The sequence below is a fragment of the Gobio gobio genome, assembly GCF_949357685.1.
Source record: "Gobio gobio genome assembly, chromosome: 9".
Classification (NCBI taxonomy): Eukaryota; Metazoa; Chordata; class Actinopteri; order Cypriniformes; family Gobionidae; genus Gobio; species Gobio gobio.
The window spans coordinates 26,936,336-26,955,704 of NC_137115.1; the positions used below are offsets into that span (position 1 = coordinate 26,936,336).

At 41.7% G+C, this 19,369-nt stretch overlaps 1 protein-coding gene across 1 annotated transcript; it reads right to left on the minus strand.

Moving 5' to 3' along the window:
* Positions 1 to 3,576: 3,576 nt before the first annotated feature.
* On the minus strand, positions 3,577 to 6,830 carry LOC307131343 (extracellular calcium-sensing receptor-like; the record flags this gene model as incomplete). The annotated part of the gene is made up of 6 exons (XM_079824942.1): positions 3,577 to 4,490; positions 4,592 to 4,715; positions 4,818 to 5,045; positions 5,255 to 6,046; positions 6,223 to 6,514; positions 6,616 to 6,830. 6 exons carry the CDS (start codon positions 6,828 to 6,830, stop codon positions 3,577 to 3,579), a joined length of 2,565 nt encoding a protein of 854 aa, XP_079681068.1.
* Between the last annotated feature and the right edge of the window lie 12,539 nt (positions 6,831 to 19,369).

Genomic DNA, 19,369 nt, shown 5'->3' on the forward strand with positions numbered 1-19,369 from the left:
CTGCAGAAGCAACTTACTACCCTATGAAACACCTCCCCTGGTGTTGTAGAGAAAATCTGGTGTGTACCTAGTATGCCTTTCACAGCAGGGAGCACAGGAGGGAGCAGTTTGTCAAATTCTTCTATGTCCTTTTCCTCTATCCATTTCATTTGGATTTTCATCTCCTCTTTGCCGGACAAGAAGTCAAAGAGGGCCTCTGCAGTTTGCAGATCAGCTCCCCTTTGGACAGCCTGATCTGCCATCCGCTTCACACAAGCTCCAACCCCATCAGGAGCTCCTTTTCCGTGGCCCCGTTCACTGTAATTCCATGTGAGACACTGGAACCCCCAGGTAAATGGCAGCGTACTCATTAGGAAACAATTTGCCTTGTTGCGATACTGTGTCACAGGACCATCACTGATGAGGTGGAGTGACTCAAACTGTGTGTCATGCTGCATTTGGAGGTCTTCAATGACTGGCTGTAAGTGAGCCCATACAGCACGCTCATCATGCCTCAGAGATTTTGAGATGGTTGCAAAGCTCTGAATGGCCATTTTGGTGTAGGCAACCACTGTATGTATGGTTACTTGGTTTCGATTTCCACCAAAGTGGAAAGATTGAATTTCTGTGTTCAGTTTGCATCCATAATTTTCTGAGAAATCAACGTGCAACACCAAATCATTTTCTTGCAATTTCTCCTTTAACTCCCTCATTTTGGCTGATTGGTGCATCCAATTGAATTGATGGGATGCAATTGACTCCAGGTCACGCTGGAAGGTCTCTGCCATCTTTCCCAGTGTTTCCTCAACCCCTTTTTTAACCCAGTTCGTGAACACCTTTTCCCCTACAGTCACCTTCACCCGCTCCCACTGCTCCCACCTAGCGAATTCATCAGGATTGTGTGAGTTGAGACGCACCTCATCAAAACAGCAGTTGGTGCACTGCCTGTACATACATTTTTGTTCCTCTGTGTTTAGTAGATTAGACAGGCTTTTGGTTGAAATCATGCCTTTAAAAACCAAAGAGTCAATCAGTAGGCGCATGTTTTCATGCTGGAAGCATGCACAGGTATTTCTATCTGTTGGCCTGGTCTCTGTTATGTGCTTGGGCCTGTAGCGAGCAAACTGCCGGTACGACATTTGCATTGTGAAGCTAGATTCTTGGTTGTATTCAGAGTGTAGCTCACTCATGGTTTTGGTCAAAACCCGCCGCTGTATTTTATTGTTTTTCCGGCCCACAGTATCCCTTTTCCCTGCCAAGAGCCTGCTGTTTTCATCCCTGGAAAGAAAGTTGGTGACTTGCTGTTTTTTTTGTGTCGCAGCTCTTTTCGTAGAAGATCTGAGGGTAGGTTGACGTGCTTTCTTAGCTTTATTCCAGCGATGCTTTTGAACCCTCATTTTACTATTGGCTTTTTTCATGCCATTGAGCATTGCTTTTAGCTCCTTGTTTTCTCTTTCCAGCCTCTTAATTTTTGCTGTCAACTTGGGTGGACAAACCTTTTGGTGGGGACTTGGAATTGGGGAAATAGAACCATGAGCAGGAGAAAGATGAACTGGACTAAAGGACACATAAATTTCTTCGGGTGATGGGGGAGTAATATCCAAAATGGCTGCCAGATCCTCCTTCTTCTTTCTGTTCTGTGCCTTTGTCTTCTTCCATTCCTCACGAAGCTTTGCTCTCTTATGTTTTGGGAGGCTGGCTATATTTCGTGGTTGAATTTCTCCTTTAGCTTTCTTTTCTTGATATCTGTTGATGTAACAGAGACAGCTGTTACATGTTTTCTATACAAGTGTACGTCTTAGAGAATGTTTCACCAACTCAATTTCCCTATTATAAACTTATTTACTTTCTCCTTCTCTCCCTAAGGATCTCCTCATGCCTGGCTTCATCCTGTGCTAACCTTTCCCGGTACCTCCTTGTCCTTTCTTTGCTCATGCCTAAAAACTGTCAAAAATCACTTTAAAAACAATGATCAGTGACTGTTAACATACACATACAACAAACAAATGAAAACAGATATATATTTATGTTTAATGTATAATATAGGTATATTATGTATAATGAAGACAGATATATATTTATGTTTAATATATGTATAATATATATAATATTTACAATATTTGTTTAATATATATATAGAGACAGATATATATTTATATGTATGTTTAATATTGCAAACATAACAGACTAGAATCTAGCTAGACATCTGACTTAATTATGTCACACTACAGGACGGGCTGTCACACCACAGGACTCTTTCACCTTTGCCGCCATTTTGAGTCCTTGCTATACAAGACTGACCTTGGGCCTTTCAGTAACTGAATAAGTTCATTGTTTTAAACCTGAATATGATTATTTTTTTTTAATATTTTTCTTTTTTCTCGAACTAGATCAGTCACACCACAGGACTATCAAAAATGGACACGTTCATGGTCTGACAGAAATGATGAAATTTATCAAATTAATAAGAGATTAACACTCACCTTTCAACCTCTTTAGCACATCCAAACATCTGGGGGATTTCCTGGTAGGGGGCTTGAGTAAAAGACCCTTATGGATGTCCATGTAACTGCCAGTACAAAAATCTAATATCCTATGTCACACTGCAGGACAGCATTTGTGTTTCAAAACTAAATGTACTTTAAATATTATTTTAGTACTTTTTAGCATTTTGAAAACTTAAGTTAATTAAGTAAATACATACAAAATAATGCCAAGGCATTTATTAGCTGCTCCAAACATATCTGCTTTATTTTACTAATATTTACATTTGATGAGTCATCAATGTTACAGTCACACCGCAGGACATTTTGCTATTCACCTTGAAATATGAACAACACCAAATACATTTTACGTCCCAAAATCATAATATTGAAATAAAATGATGTTCTATGCACCACTGGCATGTGTTGTTTTAGTTGAGAAATGCAGTTCAGTAAACATTTACACTTAATTACAGAAAAAACATGCGTCACGTCATCTGCCCATATATATATATATATATATATATATATATATATATATATATATATATTACCACAGTAATATTTAACCAGTCCGTAATATTGCTGAGGAAAGAATCATGATTTTGGGGTTATTCGTGGTCTGTTGAATGTACTTTGTTGATGCATTTACAATTTTACATTTAATTTTAATGTTGGTTGAATGGTGAGTTAACAATGGTTGAATGTTGAGTAGAATAATGTCATCCCATTTTGACCATAAAAAAGTGTATTATTGCCTTCATTGAGTGAACATTTCACTGATTGTTTACAGTTTAATGCAAGTTACACCCATAATTTGCTCAAAGTGTCATGGGGCGTAGGTAAAAGGTGAATATGATTTACCTGTTGAGAGGGGGGGTTCATCTAAAAGCTGAATGCCAGTTTATGTGTGTATACAGGTATTGGATAAAACAGTTATCCAAAACAGAAATGTTATTTGTTTTATTATGTACCAACATAAACTTTAAAGCTGTTCAGTAAGAAACATGCCATCGTCATGATAATAATCAGCATAACTTGGTTGGTAAAAGTATCTATTATTGATATTTGATCTACATAATTCTCAAATATATTTTCTTTAAATATATTACTCTCACAGAGCACTTGAGGGTACTTTACTCATCAAATGCTTTTTAGAATTCTTGTCTGGTTTCAATAAAATGATATAGCATTTAGGAACAAATATGCAAAATAACATTCCATATGTTGAGGCTAAAATGGCAAATATCTCCACTGCCACAGTAAATTTTCCTGGAGAACTAGCATAAGCTGGTATAAAAGCAATCCAAACAGCACAGAATATGAGCATACTAAATGTAATGAATTTGGCTTCATTAAAGTTATCAGGGAGTTTGCGAGCCAGAAAAGCTAAAAAGAAACAAAGAATAGCAAGCAGTCCAATATAACCCAGCACTGCCCAGAAACCTACAACTGATCCCACATTACATTCTAGAATTATCTTTTCTTTGAAGTACTTAAGATTTTTAAAAGGAAAAGGGGGTGATATTGTTAACCAAAGCACACAAATAAGCACTTGTATAAGAGTAAAGGCAAAAACACTGAGTCTCTGTTGAGGAGGGCCAAACCATTTCATGACATTACTCCCTGGAAGTGTAGCCCTGAAAGCCATTAATACCACAATTGTTTTCCCCAGAACACAGGAGATACAGAGGACAAAAGTGATGCCAAATGCTGTGTGACGCAACATACAGGACCACTCAGTGGGTCGACCAATGAAAGTAAGTGAACAGAGAAAACACAACATTAATGAAATAAGTAGCAAGAAGCTCAATTCTGAGTTGTTGGCTTTCACAATTGGGGTATTTTTATATCTGAAAAAAATGGCTGCAATTATCATTGTTATGAATGCACCAACAACTGAAATAGTTGTCAGTAAAATTCCCATTATCTCCTCATAAGACAAAAATTCTGTTTCCTTCTTAACACATCCATCATTTTGCAGATTTGACCAGAAGTCTTGATGGCACCGCAGACATGTTACAGAATCTGTTATTGGATGGGATTATTAATAACAGAAAAAAACAATGATTTGTGTGTCTTATTTTCTTTCTTTATGGAAATAGTTTAATTTTATGGAATAATTTTACCTGTAGTGTTACTGATCTCTCCCTCTGTGCATGGTATGCAGTCATAACAACATATAGGTTTTCCTTTCTTTACAGCCTTCCTAGTACCAGGGGGACAGCTCTCACTGCACACAGACACTGGTACCTGTGACAGAATAATTTTTTTTCATTGCCATTTACAGAAAATAAAATTCAGATCATATTTTTTTCTTAATTTGGTGTAAAGTCCACACCGCTTTTTCCTCACCTTTGTGGAATTATTTGCCCATAGAATTGTTGCCATATTGACAGCTAAACGATCCATCCCCAGAAAAGAAGCATCATAAAGTCCAACAGTAACAAATTCGTAGTGTTGTTTTCTACTTGGTTGCCAATTTATTATCTCATATTTTGCCACTGGATCACCGTTTTCATCAAAGTAAACCTCTTCGCCATCTTTAGTTTTGAAATGCACCTTTCTCAGGTGCTTCAGAAACTGTAAAAAAAATTGACAAAATATTAAATATTTAAAGAAGTAATTTACTAAAAAAAGTGTTTGACACCATAAACATCTAAACTCAACAGAATATATATACTGTACATATAGTGCGTATTATGAAATTAAATGAATATGCAGTGTACACGTGTACATCCTTAGAGAATATTGTACTTTATATTGTAGTTGTAATTAAATAGTTAACCCACTGTTAAAGGATCAGGCTGTTTTTGTGAGGCACATTTTTCCTTGCAGCCCAGAAGGTCATGAAGTGTATGAGCAACAGCATATACTCCTTTGTACACATTGCTGAAGATGGGCATGAGTGACATGTCTGTGAATAAGTTTTGCACTTGTGACAGTTCCTCCTCGCCTGTACATGCAGTTGTGGACACTGAATCGTTCTTAGTGAAGTATTTACACTGAAACAGGGCTTCCCAGAACTCAGTAAAAATAGCACCTCCTGAGGACTTCAGTGGTTTTATATCTAGAATGAATTCTTGCAGACCTGTCACTTGTGTTTTGGGAATAGCCAGACCAATTGCTCCTTGCAGAATGTGGTGCTTATCCATACTGGCAATGACTGAATCAGAGATCCAAGCTTCAGTACCTACCCACTGGTAACCAGTAATATTATATTCAACAAATTTATGCAGCAGAACCTCCAAGTCCCAGTGAGCAAGAAATCCAACAATCACTCGTGAAGTGGAGCTTTTAATCTGCTCAATTATCCTGATTACTTTATCTTCAGGGTAGGTTCTGAAAAAAGGAAGAGAATATTCCAAACAGATACCCATTTGTTCAGCCACCTTTGTGAAAGTGGCCATCCCACTGTTACCATAATCATCATCTGTTCTTAAGGCTCCCACCCAGGTCCATCCAAAGTGTCTAACCAGTTCTGCCAGTGCCCTACTCTGGTAGTGGTCACTTGCAATAGTTCGAAGAAATGAGGGATATTTGACTTTGTCACTGAGACACTCACAGGTTGCATAGTGACTGATCTAAGAGAAACAATACATTAAGTCATAACACATCCAGTATAATTACATTCATTGCATTTATCACCATCTATTATTAGGTTAAAACATAGATTGCTAACCATTTTTTTTTTATATTTTTTAATCATTTAAAACACTATATTTTGATAAATTGTAAAATGTGATGTATAAAAACAAACCAATGGAAGCTTGAATGGTCCAATACTCTTTGATATGGCCATGCATGCTGAAGAAGTTGTGTCTCCTATAATGGCTTGCACTTCAGCATGCTTTGTGCAGGGCCCTTCAACAGATGTTTTCTCATGCCCATTTGTAAGTGCCATAGCTGCTCGAACACCAACTGCCACTGAGCCACATGTGTCATAGATCTTGTAGCCTAATGAGACCCCAGGTAGCAAAGTGGAACTGTTATTAATTTCCTCTATTGCGAAGAGCATGGACTGTGCATACTGGAAGTCTCTGAAATTAAGACTTGTTAAAAAAACAAAGCAATTTTTTTTATTATTAATCATGTAGCATAGCATTTGTATTTACAACATCTTATAACATACTGATTCTCAGATTTTACTTACCTGGTGCATTTTAGTGGAGGTGGCGTGACGGAATATGTCAGTTGCCTGATCTCCCAGCTGCTATGGAAAGAGAAAACCCCTCCAACTATGATGTCCCCATCTCTCCATAGCTCAGGGTGTACAGGCTCTCCTTGCAGAGTACAGACAGTTTCATTAGCTTTAGAGAAGGTCATGATGGCTATTACCATTTGCAGCAAGGCAACCAGTGACTCCATTCACCCATTGAATAAATATTATCATATGTAAAATGTCTCAGTGCTGATATTTCAGCTAACAGAAGGACTTTGAGGTTTTTATAGATCTTAAATCTGTTGGGAAATGACATAAGTTAACCTCTTTAGAGGAGGTGCCACATTTTGACATGAACAAAGTATTCTTGGTGATTTTTTTGTATGCTGTGGCCTTTAGTTAGTACCCACCCAGCTAACAAAAATATGTTCTTAGAGAATGTTTTGCTAACATTCCTATTAAGTTATGAAAATTTTAATTCTGTTTTAAACGTTCAAAACACATCCCATTTTTTAATGTATTAAGGATGTTTTTTCTTGGTTTATGTGGACAGTAGAGGAACATTCCATTCTATCAATTTGAAAATGTTATGAAAATGCTATTTTTGAATGTTTTATGAATGTTTTTAGCCTGGATGCCAGCCGAACTTAGCCCCGCCCACAACATTTTTACTCGGGCAGTTCGGTCTGGACTTGATCGGTAGAGAAGTAATTATGCCCGAACAGAAACTGTTCGGACCAATGAAATTGTCAGGGTGGGCTTTAGACGATGATGGACAGATGATAAACAGTATAGTAATCATCCACGTCACCAAAGGCGCTTGGGTTGAATTTGTTCTAATCCTAAACGGAGAACTTGTTCGTATATGCATTCACCTTTACTATTTCTCTCAGAAATGAGGATCGTGTTGGTAAGTACTCTGTGTATCCTTAAATTCTTTTTTTACAACACCGGCAAAGATCGTTTACACTCATCTTTTTCTTCTAACGTTAGGCTACTTATTCCAGCGTGCGTGCAGACAGGGTTGCCAAGTTTTTACAACAAAACCCGCCCAATTACTAACGTTCCTCAAAACTAGCCAAAAACAAGCCCAATAGCTTTCCAGGGGGATTCTCCGGGGAAAAAAGGCATTTGGGGGGTAAAATATGTGTTATTTTGGCAGGGCTGCCTGCTAAAATTCGCATTCCTGGGTCTGTATATCCCATAATCGGGGTCGCTTCAACCGGTAAACTTGGCAAAACAGTGCAGTTGAGTTCTGTTGACATTTGACAACTAACGTTATGCGTCGCTCCGTTGCTCTGATTGGTTGTAGGTCTATCCAATTGAGGTCTTTCCTGGTTCGGTTGAAACACGCCCCATAATCACAGCCCAACGGAACAGTATCAGACTCAAATTCTGACTAAAATTGAGTATGACGACGTCAGGCTAGAATGTTTTATGAATGTCCACTGTTCACGTTCAATTGAGGCAGATCATTTTAGCTGGTGAGAAGACATGCACATAAACTATGATGGAAACACATTTACTGAATAAATCCCTCGATACGCAACAGCAACAACAACAACAACAACAACAAAAAAAAACTCATGTGACTTCCTCAACAGAAGATGTGATAACTGGACTCATTGGAATTATCATAGGGTATGGTTGTAACATTTTTAATAAACTTTAACAACTATCCCTACCCCAAACAGCCATAACAAAGCTAACTGTTTAGCATGTGTGTTTGAAGTTAGCATAAATACAGAGTGTGGCAGGAGAGATCTGAATATAGTCGCGCAAAGGGCGCAACTACTTAAGTTAGAATAAATACAACTTTAAGAAAACCGACTACGCGACTCTGATGTCACACAGAGAATGATTAATACACTTATTAAAGCACGCAAGTTGGTTGCACTAGTAAGGAACAGAATGACGTGAAAATTGTACAAAAGAGTTCTTTATTAATACAAAAATCACCTTAAAAATACTCTGAACATATCAGACAAGACACCATCAGATCATAATGTTATTTTGTCAGAAGAGGAATACGTTATCACAAAGTCAGTCACCACAACTTAACATTTTCTCAATCAAAAGCTTTGGGCTGAGGGCTAATGGGCCAGGAATACAGCCACACAATTCAAAGTAAGTTCTTATCACTCACACACAAAATCCGTGTGTCTCACTGCACACAGCACCCAGTGTTCAAAATACCACCAACACGCGGAGAAAGCAAGGATTCCTGGCTGAAGCCCTCAGCACCTAGCAAAAGAAGCCTTGCAAATGCTCGTACACACAAAATCAAAAACAAGAAATCACAATGAGAAAATAAACCAAAAATAAATCAACTCAGTATAAATACAAAAAAAAAAGAAACAAAACAACTTAACAGCACGTCATTCAACCCATATACAAATAAAAATAAATGAAAGAAACAAAAATATGTTATAGGACAACGGTGATTCCTCGCAATAAATACTAGAAGGGAAGGATCTTGAACACCTTAAAAAGAAAACAGTTGTTAAACACCCACATGAATGCCCAATGTGTTCTCATCTCAGTCAAAAAGAGACTTACCCGACGACGGAATCAGCTCAAATCACTCTGAATGGTAACACTATAGATCGCTTGAATTCATTCTGATCCTGCAGCGTCGCATAACTGATGTACGCCTGAAACAAGCTGCAAAAATCATACCCACTCGTCAGATTAAAAGCCTAAACCGTCTACACAACTTGCTGCAGTAACACTTACCAAGAAAATTTGCCTTTTCAGAAATACACAAAAGCTGGCGTACCGCTGCAGTCAAACCACCAGCACGTTGGGAACGAAAGGGAACCCCCGAGGCAATCGGAGATGACGCATGTCAACAGGGAGGAAAGGAGGCCAGCCGGAACTGACGCGCCACAATAATTAAAGGGGAATTTGTAGACGGCAATCTTTTCTAATAAATAAACGTAGGAGGAGAGCATCCGGTCACAATCGCATCAAATTAAACTAGAGAAATAGCTACATCAGATCATGTAAGTTAAATAATTGTACCTACAATTCAATGATTGCTAGGCAAAAAATAATATAACGGGTCTTAATCTGCCACTGGGTTATCAAACAGGACTTGTGCAGGACCAGAGCATGTGAGCAGAGCGGTAATATTTCCTCTGGAGCGAAGTGCGCCTTTCTGAAGATTACGCTCCACCTACTCAGTCCACTCAGGGCCGCTCAATTAACCCAGAATGCCCTTGGTGACATGCTGGTTCAAAAATATGAAAAATAAATGCTGCCCACAACTTCCATCATTAATGAATAACTACACAGAAACAAATGAGTAATGTATCTACCCTTACAAAACCATGGTTTTACAACACATAAAACAAGCAAAGAAAAATTATAATGAATAAATAACATGGTTATTGTAGTTATTCCATGGTAACCACAAATTAACCCTCTCGAGCGATCGTCTCTTTTTTTCGGTTACACTTTATTTCGATAGTCCACTTTAGACATTCTACTAACTATAAGTAACTTTGCAACTACATGTCAACTAACTGTCATTAGAGTATTAGTTGACTGTCAGTAGACTGGTAGGTTATGGGTAGGTGTTAGGGTTCGGGTTAGTAGAATAAGTTGAATTGTAGTTGCAAAGTTACTTATAGTCAGTAGAATGTCTAAAGTGGACTTCAAAAAAGGACCTCTAGCTTAGTGAATATTTGTCTCACAAACATGAGACATATGTCTAAAGAAATGTCAGGTTTCAAACAATGTAAACCAAATCCAAAACAAATATGCTGTGTTTATGTAATCTGGTTGAAAAGTGATAGATATCAGTTTTTCGCGAGCCACTTCATTATCCACTAATGCGACCACACCCACGGAGCATACACTCTTTCAGATTCAAATACTGACGATCCAGAGTCGACGCCCACACATCAACTCATACAAACAAAAAGTGAAGAGCTGTAACGTTACTTCTGCTACATCGTTTTGAGGTGTTGAGCTATAATTCTCCTCATGAAAAGCTGTTCATTTCTTAAAGCAACGGTTTCAGGGCTGATTGTAAGGTAGGCTTTATTCTGTTAAGTTTATTCTGTTAGCATCTGTGAATATTAAACGCACAAAGACCGTTTAAATATGAATCCTGCTGCAACCTAAGATGTCATACACGCAAGACTGTTTAGACAAGATTTACTTGGCCTGTTTTGGACAGATTATAATGTGTTTATTGTAAAAGAGCCTAGTGTCACAGTGTAGCAAGGTTCAGGATAGTGTAGGAAGGAAGAAGACAGGGTCGGCTCTCAGGAGACTCGGGTAAGTTTTATTTCTCTTATCTCTGATCCAATAACACATAAATATGCCACAGCGTTCACGATAACTCAAACTTATCAAAACTGCTTCAGACACTCTCCAGAGCTCTTTAGGTTCCTCCTGCTTCCCGAGTCTCCAGTCAGTCTCTCTCCCCCAATGTGCTCCTTGAGCTGGTTTTATGCCATCTCCACTCCCATTAGTGGAACAAGACACAGGTGTTAATCATTTGAACTTGATCCACTTAGGCCGCTCTTGTCTCCCAACTCTCTCCCGTCACAGACCTCGCTAAACCACGCCCCTCCAGGCACACACAGCAATAAAGCTTTTATTCACAAATGTGTCCTCAGATGCTATAAATATAGTACCAGTCAAACGTATTTTTCTTCATATTGATGTTTAAATATTATAGCCTAATCACCACCTTGGAATTATAAGGTTCTATCTGCATTCTGACTGGTTTGGAGATACCCATTATTCAAAAGTCTTGTGGACACATATCTATTGTGTGTTTTGAGGCCTTAATTTTAAAACATTTTTTTTTTTGTTTTCTCAAAAACCATACATAAACATTTTTCTCTCAAAAATACAAGCATATACATACATGTTGCTCACATATTATGCTCTCTCACACACACACACACACACACACACACACACACACGCACGCAAAAACACACATACTTGTTTTTGTGGTATAGAAGGACTTTGATGGCCAAACCAGTATGGTGGTGGTATAAAGGGACACCCCTTTCCCAATGCCCTACAGTGGTGATAAAACTATCAAAAATTTTGTTTTAATCTGCAGATCACAAATCTGACATTCAAATATTCTATACACACAACAGAACAGAAAATATGACAATATGATATTTTGGTGGTACACAAGGACATTCCCGCCCATCCTGAAATGTTCCCGCCTATGACATAATTGTGATTTTTGGGGCCCGACCGTATTATGAGGACACTCGTTTTACAATACACAAAATATGTCATTTCAGTGGATTACAGGGACCAGTGTGTTTTACAGGCACATGACCACACACACACACACAAATGCGACAACACAGTGTATTACCAAGACTTAGGTGATTTAAGAGGACTGGATCTTAAACACAATACACAACTGCACAATCCAACATTACGAGGGCCAGTGTGTTTTACTGGTACATGACCACACACACACACACACACACACACACTAACCTGAAAACACTGCGTATTACCAAGACTAAGGTGATTTAAGAGGAATGATCTTTAAACACTCCTCCTTGAACTGCCACCTTAACGTGGTGGAGGGGTTTGAGTACCCGAATGAACCTAGGAGCTATGTTGTCCGGGGCTATATGCCCCTGGTAGGGTCTCCCAAGGCAAACAGGTCCTAGGGGACGGGTCAGACTAAGAGCAGTTCAAAAACCCCTTATGACGACTAGGAAAACGAGGACCGTGACGTCGCCCGGTACGGCGCAGCCGGGGCCCCACCCTGGAGCCAGGCCTGGGGTTGGGGCTCGTATGCGAGCGCCTGGTGGCCGGGCCTTCCCCCACGGGGTCCGGCCGGGCTCAGCCCGAAGGAGCGACGTGGGGACACCTTCCCGTGGGCCCACCACTCACGGGAGGGACCGTAAGGGGCCGGTGCGGAGAAGATCGGGCAGCAGTCGAAGGCAGGAGCCTAGACAACCCGATCCCTGGACACGGAAACTGGCTCTTGGGACATGGAATGTCACCTCACTGGCGGGGAAGGAGCCTGAGATTGTGCGTGAGGTTGAGAGGTTCCGACTAGAGATAGTCGGAATCACCTCTACGCACGGCTTGGGCTCTGGAACCACACTCCTCGAGAGAGGATGGACTCTTCACCACTCTGGAGTTGCCCATGGTGAGAGGCGGCGGGCTGGTGTGGGTTTGCTTATAGCCCCCCAGCTCTGCCGCCATGTGTTGGAGTTTACCCCGGTGAACGAGAGGGTCGTTTCCCTGCGGCTTCGGCTCAGGGATAGGTCTCTCACTGTTGTTTGTGCCTACGGGCCGAACGGCAGTGCAGAGTACCCGGCCTTTTTGGTGTCCCTGGGAGGGGTGCTGGAAAGTGCTCCGACTGGGGACTCCGTCGTTCTACTGGGGGACTTCAACGCCCACGTGGGCAATGACAGTGACACCTGGAGGGGCGTGATTGGGAGGAACGGCCCCCCTGATCTGAACCCGAGTGGTGTTCAGTTATTGGACTTCTGTGCTAGTCACGGTTTGTCCATAATGAACACCATGTTCAGGCATAAGAGTGTCCATCAGTGCACATGGCACCAGGACACTCTAGGTCGTAGGTCAATGATCGACTTTGTGGTCGTTTCATCTGACCTGCGGCCGTATGTCTTGGACACTCGGGTGAAGAGAGGGGCGGAGCTGTCAACTGATCACCACCTGGTGGTGAGTTGGATCCGATGGCGGGGGAGGAAGCTGGACAGACCCGGTAGACCCAAGCGTACTGTAAGGGTCTGCTGGGAACGTTTGGCCGAGCCCCCTGTCAGAGAGATCTTCAACTCCCACCTCCGGCAGAACTTCGACCGGATCCCGAGGGAGGTTGGAGATATTGAGTCCGAATGGACCATGTTCTCCACCTCCATTGTCAAAGCTGCCGCTCGGAGCTGTGGCCGTAAGGTCTCCGGTGCATGTCGAGGCGGCAATCCCCGAACTCGGTGGTGGACACCGGAAGTAAGGGATGCCGTCAAGCTGAAGAAGGAGTCCTATCGGGCCTGGTTGGCTTGTGGGACTCCTGAGGCAGCTGACATGTACCGGCAGGCTAAGCGGACTGCAGCCCGGGTGGTTGTGGAGGCAAAAACTCGGGCCTGGGAGGAGTTCGGTGAGGCCATGGAAAAGGACTATCGGCTGGCCTCGAAGAGATTCTGGCAAACCGTCCGGCGCCTCAGGAGGGGGAAGCAGTGCCCTACCAACGCTGTTTACAGTGGCGATGGGCGGCTGTTGACCTCAACTGGGGATATCGTCGGACGGTGGAAGGAATACTTTGAGGATCTCCTCAATCCCGCCATCACGCCTTCCATTGAGGAAGCAGAGGCTGGGGGCTCAGAGGAGGACTCGTCCATCACCCGGGCTGAAGTCACCGAGGTGGTCAAGAAACTCCTCGGTGGCAAGGCACCGGGGGTGGATGAGATCCGCCCTGAGTACCTCAAGTCTCTGGATGTTGTGGGGCTGTCTTGGCTGACACGCCTCTGCAACATCGCGTGGTGGTCGGGGACAGTGCCTCTGGGATGGCAGACCGGGGTGGTGGTCCCTCTTTTTAAGAAGGGGGACCGGAGGGTGTGTTCCAACTACAGGGGGATCACACTTCTCAGCCTCCCCGGGAAAGTCTATGCCAGGGTACTGGAGAGGAGAATACGGCCGATAGTAGAACCTCGGATTCAGGAGGAACAGTCTGGTTTTCGTCCTGGTCGTGGAACACTGGACCAGCTCTATACCCTCTACAGGGTGCTGGAGGGTTCATGGGAGTTTGCCCAACCAGTCCACATGTGTTTTGTGGATTTGGAGAAGGCATTCGACTGTGTCCCTCGCGGCATCCTGTGGAGGGTGCTCGGGGAGTATGGGGTCCGGGGTCCTTTGCTAAGGGCTGTCCGGTCCCTGTACGACCAAAGCAGGAGTTTGGTCCGCATTGCCGGCAGTAAGTCAGACTTGTTCCCTGTGCATGTTGGACTCCGGCAGGGCTGCCCTGTTCATAATTTTTATGGACAGAATTTCTAGGCGCAGCCAGGGGCCGGAGGGTGTCAGGTTTGGGGACCACGCGGTTTCGTCTCTGCTCTTTGCGGATGACGTTGTCGTGTTGGCCCCTTCTAACCAGGACCTTCAGCATGCACTGGGACGGTTTGCAGCCGAGTGTGAAGCGGCTGGGATGAGGATCAGCACCTCCAAATCCGAGGCCATGGTCCTCAGTCGGAAAAGGGTGGTTTGCCCTCTTCAGGTTGGTGGAGAGTTCCTGCCTCAAGTGGAGGAGTTCAAGTATCTAGGGGTCTTGTTCACGAGTGAGGGGAGGATGGAACGGGAGATTGACAAACGGATCGGTGCAGCTTCTGCAGTAATGCGGTCGATGTACCGGTCTGTTGTGGTGAAGAAAGAGCTAAGCCGTAAGGCGAAGCTCTCGATTTACCGGTCAATCTACGTTCCTACTCTCACCTATGGTCATGAGCTTTGGGTCATGACCGAAAGGACAAGATCCCGGATACAGGCGGCCGAAATGAGTTTTCTCCGCAGGGTGGCTGGGCGCTCCCTTAGAGATAGGGTGAGAAGCTCAGTCACTCGGGAGGAACTCGGAGTAGAGCCGCTGCTCCTCCACATCGAGAGGGGACAGCTGAGGTGGCTCGGGCATCTGTTCCGGATGCCTCCTGAGCGCCTTCCCGGGAAGGTGTTTCGGGCATGTCCAACCGGGAGGAGGCCCCGGGGAAGACCTAGGACACGCTGGAGGGACTATGTCTTCCGGCTGGCCTGGGAACGCCTCGGTGTCCCCCCGGAAGAGCTGGAGGAAGTGTCTAGGGAGAGGGAAGTCTGGGCATCTCTGCTTAGACTGCTGCCCCCGCGACCCGGCCCTGGATAAAGCGGAAGAAGATGGATGGATGGATGGATGGATCTTTAAACACAATACACAACTGCACAATCCAACATTATAAGGACGTGTGTGTTTGATGGTTCATGCCCACAACACACACACACACACACACACACACACACCTGAAGATATGGTGCATTACCAAGACAATGGTGATTTAAGAGGACCGGATCTCCAATACATTACACAAAAAAACTTACAACATTACAGGGACCAAAGTGTTTTAGAAGTGCTTTAATTATAACTTAAAATATTAACATAAACATTGAGTTTTTCCAGTTTTACCATGTGATACCATTTTAAGAGGAAAGTGACACCCTCAAACATAAAAACATGTTTCAGAAAGCATACAGCATCATTACAAAGCTTCGGAAAGATAGACAAAACAGCCCATTTGGAAACAGGCACATCTGAAATCAGTCATTAAACAGCTTTGATATATATTAAATTAACCCACTCGACATGCAATAAATGCTGCAGCATATAGAGAAACGACTTATAAGGGACGCTTTACCCAAAAAGACAATTCTGCACAATTGTCGAGTCAGAGTTTCAAAGCAGCTTAGAGGAAAACAGTGATAACAGGAAAATGATGTATTATTATTACATTTATTAAAATGATATTTGATTATGAAGTTAGTTTGGGCTGTAGAGCAGCTCTAGAAGAGTATAGTGTCGTCGTTCAGTGTTGATTGAGTTATGTTGTACAAATCATCAGTTATTCCTTTAGTTAATATCATCTATAGCAGCGGTTTTCAATAGGTGAGGCGCGCCTCCCCTGGGGGGCGCCCAAGAGCCACAGGGGAGGCGCGACGTGAAGAAAAAATAAAAATAAACCATATACTCGCGTCGCGGTATACTGGGTAAAAGCTACGCGGGATACTCGCGTCGTGGTACAAACGAGTTGACTGATTAGTGACAAGTAGTAATGCTGACAGATTAAGCAATGGCTCCTTCTGGCTCAACGTGTGCACATGTGCTCAAGGCACAGGCCTACTCGAAAACTGAAGGATTTTATGAATGGCACCTGTTTTCAACACAAACACTTTACGCAGAAAGAGTGTTTCTTGTACTTAGAAAAAACTGCAATACAATTATTTTTTTAAGGGGTAGGCTATGTTTATTTTTTTCAATCATTTTAAAATTAATTGGAGAATTAACTTGAATGTGCCTAATAGCCTATGTGTTGTAGCCATTAAATAAACGCATTTAGTTTCATATGTTAAAATATTATGTTATTTTTTTCCATCTATATGTTGATTATGAAAAGTGAACACCATGAGTAAGATAGGATGCATCGGGGACATGGAGTGGGTCAGACATGATTGACCACTTCATTAAGTTTCGTTTTGTAGAAAGACTCTTTAGTTTAAAGTGAATTTCGTTTTGTATAAATTGTATCTTAATTTTAATAAATGTTTATTCAACAAATTGCCTGGATTTAATAAATAAGAAGCAAATATAGCCGCGATCAATTGCATTGCACGCGTGAACTGGAGCGCATCATAAATTCATATCTCATATCTCTAATTTTTTATTATAAATTAATCGAAACTCAGTTTATGCCTCATAGACATGAAAAATATTTAAGAAAGCTTTACATTTCTTTAAACGAAACTATTCAAAACGAAAAGAAATAGGCTAGCTAACGTTACTCAATGTAATCCGAATGGCCATGATGTGCATTTCTCTCTGTAGGCATGTTCAATACGGAGATGGCGATCTTCAACTTAATTTTTGCAGCTGACACAGACAGAAAAGACTAGTGTAGGCCTACTAATACAAATCAATGCACGAAATCAAACTTTTTTATTTTAAATTTTTATTAAGCTTTAACAAAAACTGGTCGATCTCAGCTCGAATGTGGACTTGAAGCAGAGACTGGCAGAAATGCCGATCACGCGTTTCTGGTTGTCTGTGGAGAGCGAGTTCCCTCAGATCTCCACTAAGGCTATGCAAGTCCTAATCCCCTTCACCTCCACTTGTGTGAGTGTGGGTTTTCCGCACTGACCATGATTAAAAATAAATACAGATCAAGGCTGCAGGTGAAGGACAACTTGCGTTTATTTCTCTCTGCAGTGCAGCCCCGCATCGAACACCTCTGCGCGTCAAAAGCGCGTCCTCATTGTTCCCACTGATATGGGCGGTTATTCAAAGTTCAAAATTAAAATTCAAATGACGTGAATGACACGTGCAAATTACATGAATGGTGCATTTTGTTTATTGTTTAAATCTGAATATGATATTAAATAATTTTAGCCACATACAAATCTTGTATGTGGCTGAAAAAAAATTGTAATGCAAATCTTTTTGATCTGATAACATGCCTTCAATGCAGTTGACTGTTATGTGTTATGCGCTCCGTGAACAAAAAGCATTGTCGTTCATAGATCAGAGAGCTGTCCATTGTGCTGATTTTGTTCGAGACGATGTGCATTAAAATGTGCGCTTAAAGAGATAGTTCACTTTAAAATGAAAATTCTGTCATCATATACTCACCCTCAATTTGTTTCAAGCCTGTATGAATTTCTTTCTTCTGCTAAACACAAAGCAAGATATTTTGAAGAATGTCAGTAACCAAACAGTTAACTGGTCCCATTGACCTCCATAGTATATATATTTTTTCTTACTATGGAAGTCAATAGGACCAGTTAACTGTTTGGTTACTGACATTCTTCAAAATATCTTGCTTTGTGTTTAGCAGAAGAAAGAAATTCATACAGGCTTGAAACAAATTGAGGGTGAGTAGGCCTATATGATGACAGAATTTTCATTTTAAAGGGGCTATATGCGTTTTTCTGAAATTTAAACTCGCAACTGACACCTGTGGCCAAAAAACAGAACTGCTCTTATTTTCTGCTCGCTCTCGCAGCGGTGGTGACGTCACATCCGCAGACAGCGTGGGAAAAAACGACCCGCCAGAAAATAGGAAAAATAGGATACAGGCTTATAGGTGCACCCACTGTGAGCGGACACGGTGTCAGTATGCTCATCAGGAGAAGTTTGAGTCATAAATGGTAAAATAAAAAGGCTATTGTTACGTTTATTTTGGGGAAAAAGTTGCATATAGCCCCTTTAAAGTGAACTATCCCTTTAAGACCCAGACACAAGTTTCACACTTGTAACATTCAGCATGTTTTGTTGACTTATGGTTAGGCCTACTGATGTTCTGTGATTTTTAAAAGTAGCCTCAAATAGGCCTGCATAAAGTTGGAAGTTATTTGCTGTTGCAAAGATTTATGAATGCACTTCTTAAAAAAAAAAAAAGGAAATAAAATACAATATGAAAAATTATTTACATTTTATTAGTTGTTATTGAAACTCATCATTGCCAGGAACACACAGAAGATGGCATTTACTGCCGAGGCGTGTGTGGGTTAGAGCAGGCGGACAGGATTTTGGGGAAGGGGGGGCTCGGCTGTCCTTACCTACTCTAAGGGGAGGCTCACATTCACCCAATTTGAAAACCCCTGATCTATAGCATGGGTGCCGGAAGCAAAAAAAAATGTGGGTGGGTCCTCTCAGAATATTTTTACTGGAGTAGACGGCATTTACATTAAGTAGAAATATACCGCCTTGTTTGCTAAACGTCTGGTTGGGCCAGACAAAAAAACGGAAATCACCGTATCAGTGAGAGCAGCAATAGTGCCGGGTGAGACGCATGGCATCAAGTTGACGCAAATCGACCCGCGGTTCGAATCCACCTTTTGCCGAACTCACTCTACTCCCTTTTTCCATCACATATCAGATCGTAAAGGCATTTATTTCCAATAGAAATGAAGAAAATATTAGAAAAGTTTAAATTAATCATCTAACGTGTTTAATAATGGTTAGGGGTTGGTGCACAGACATGTGCTGAATTACAGA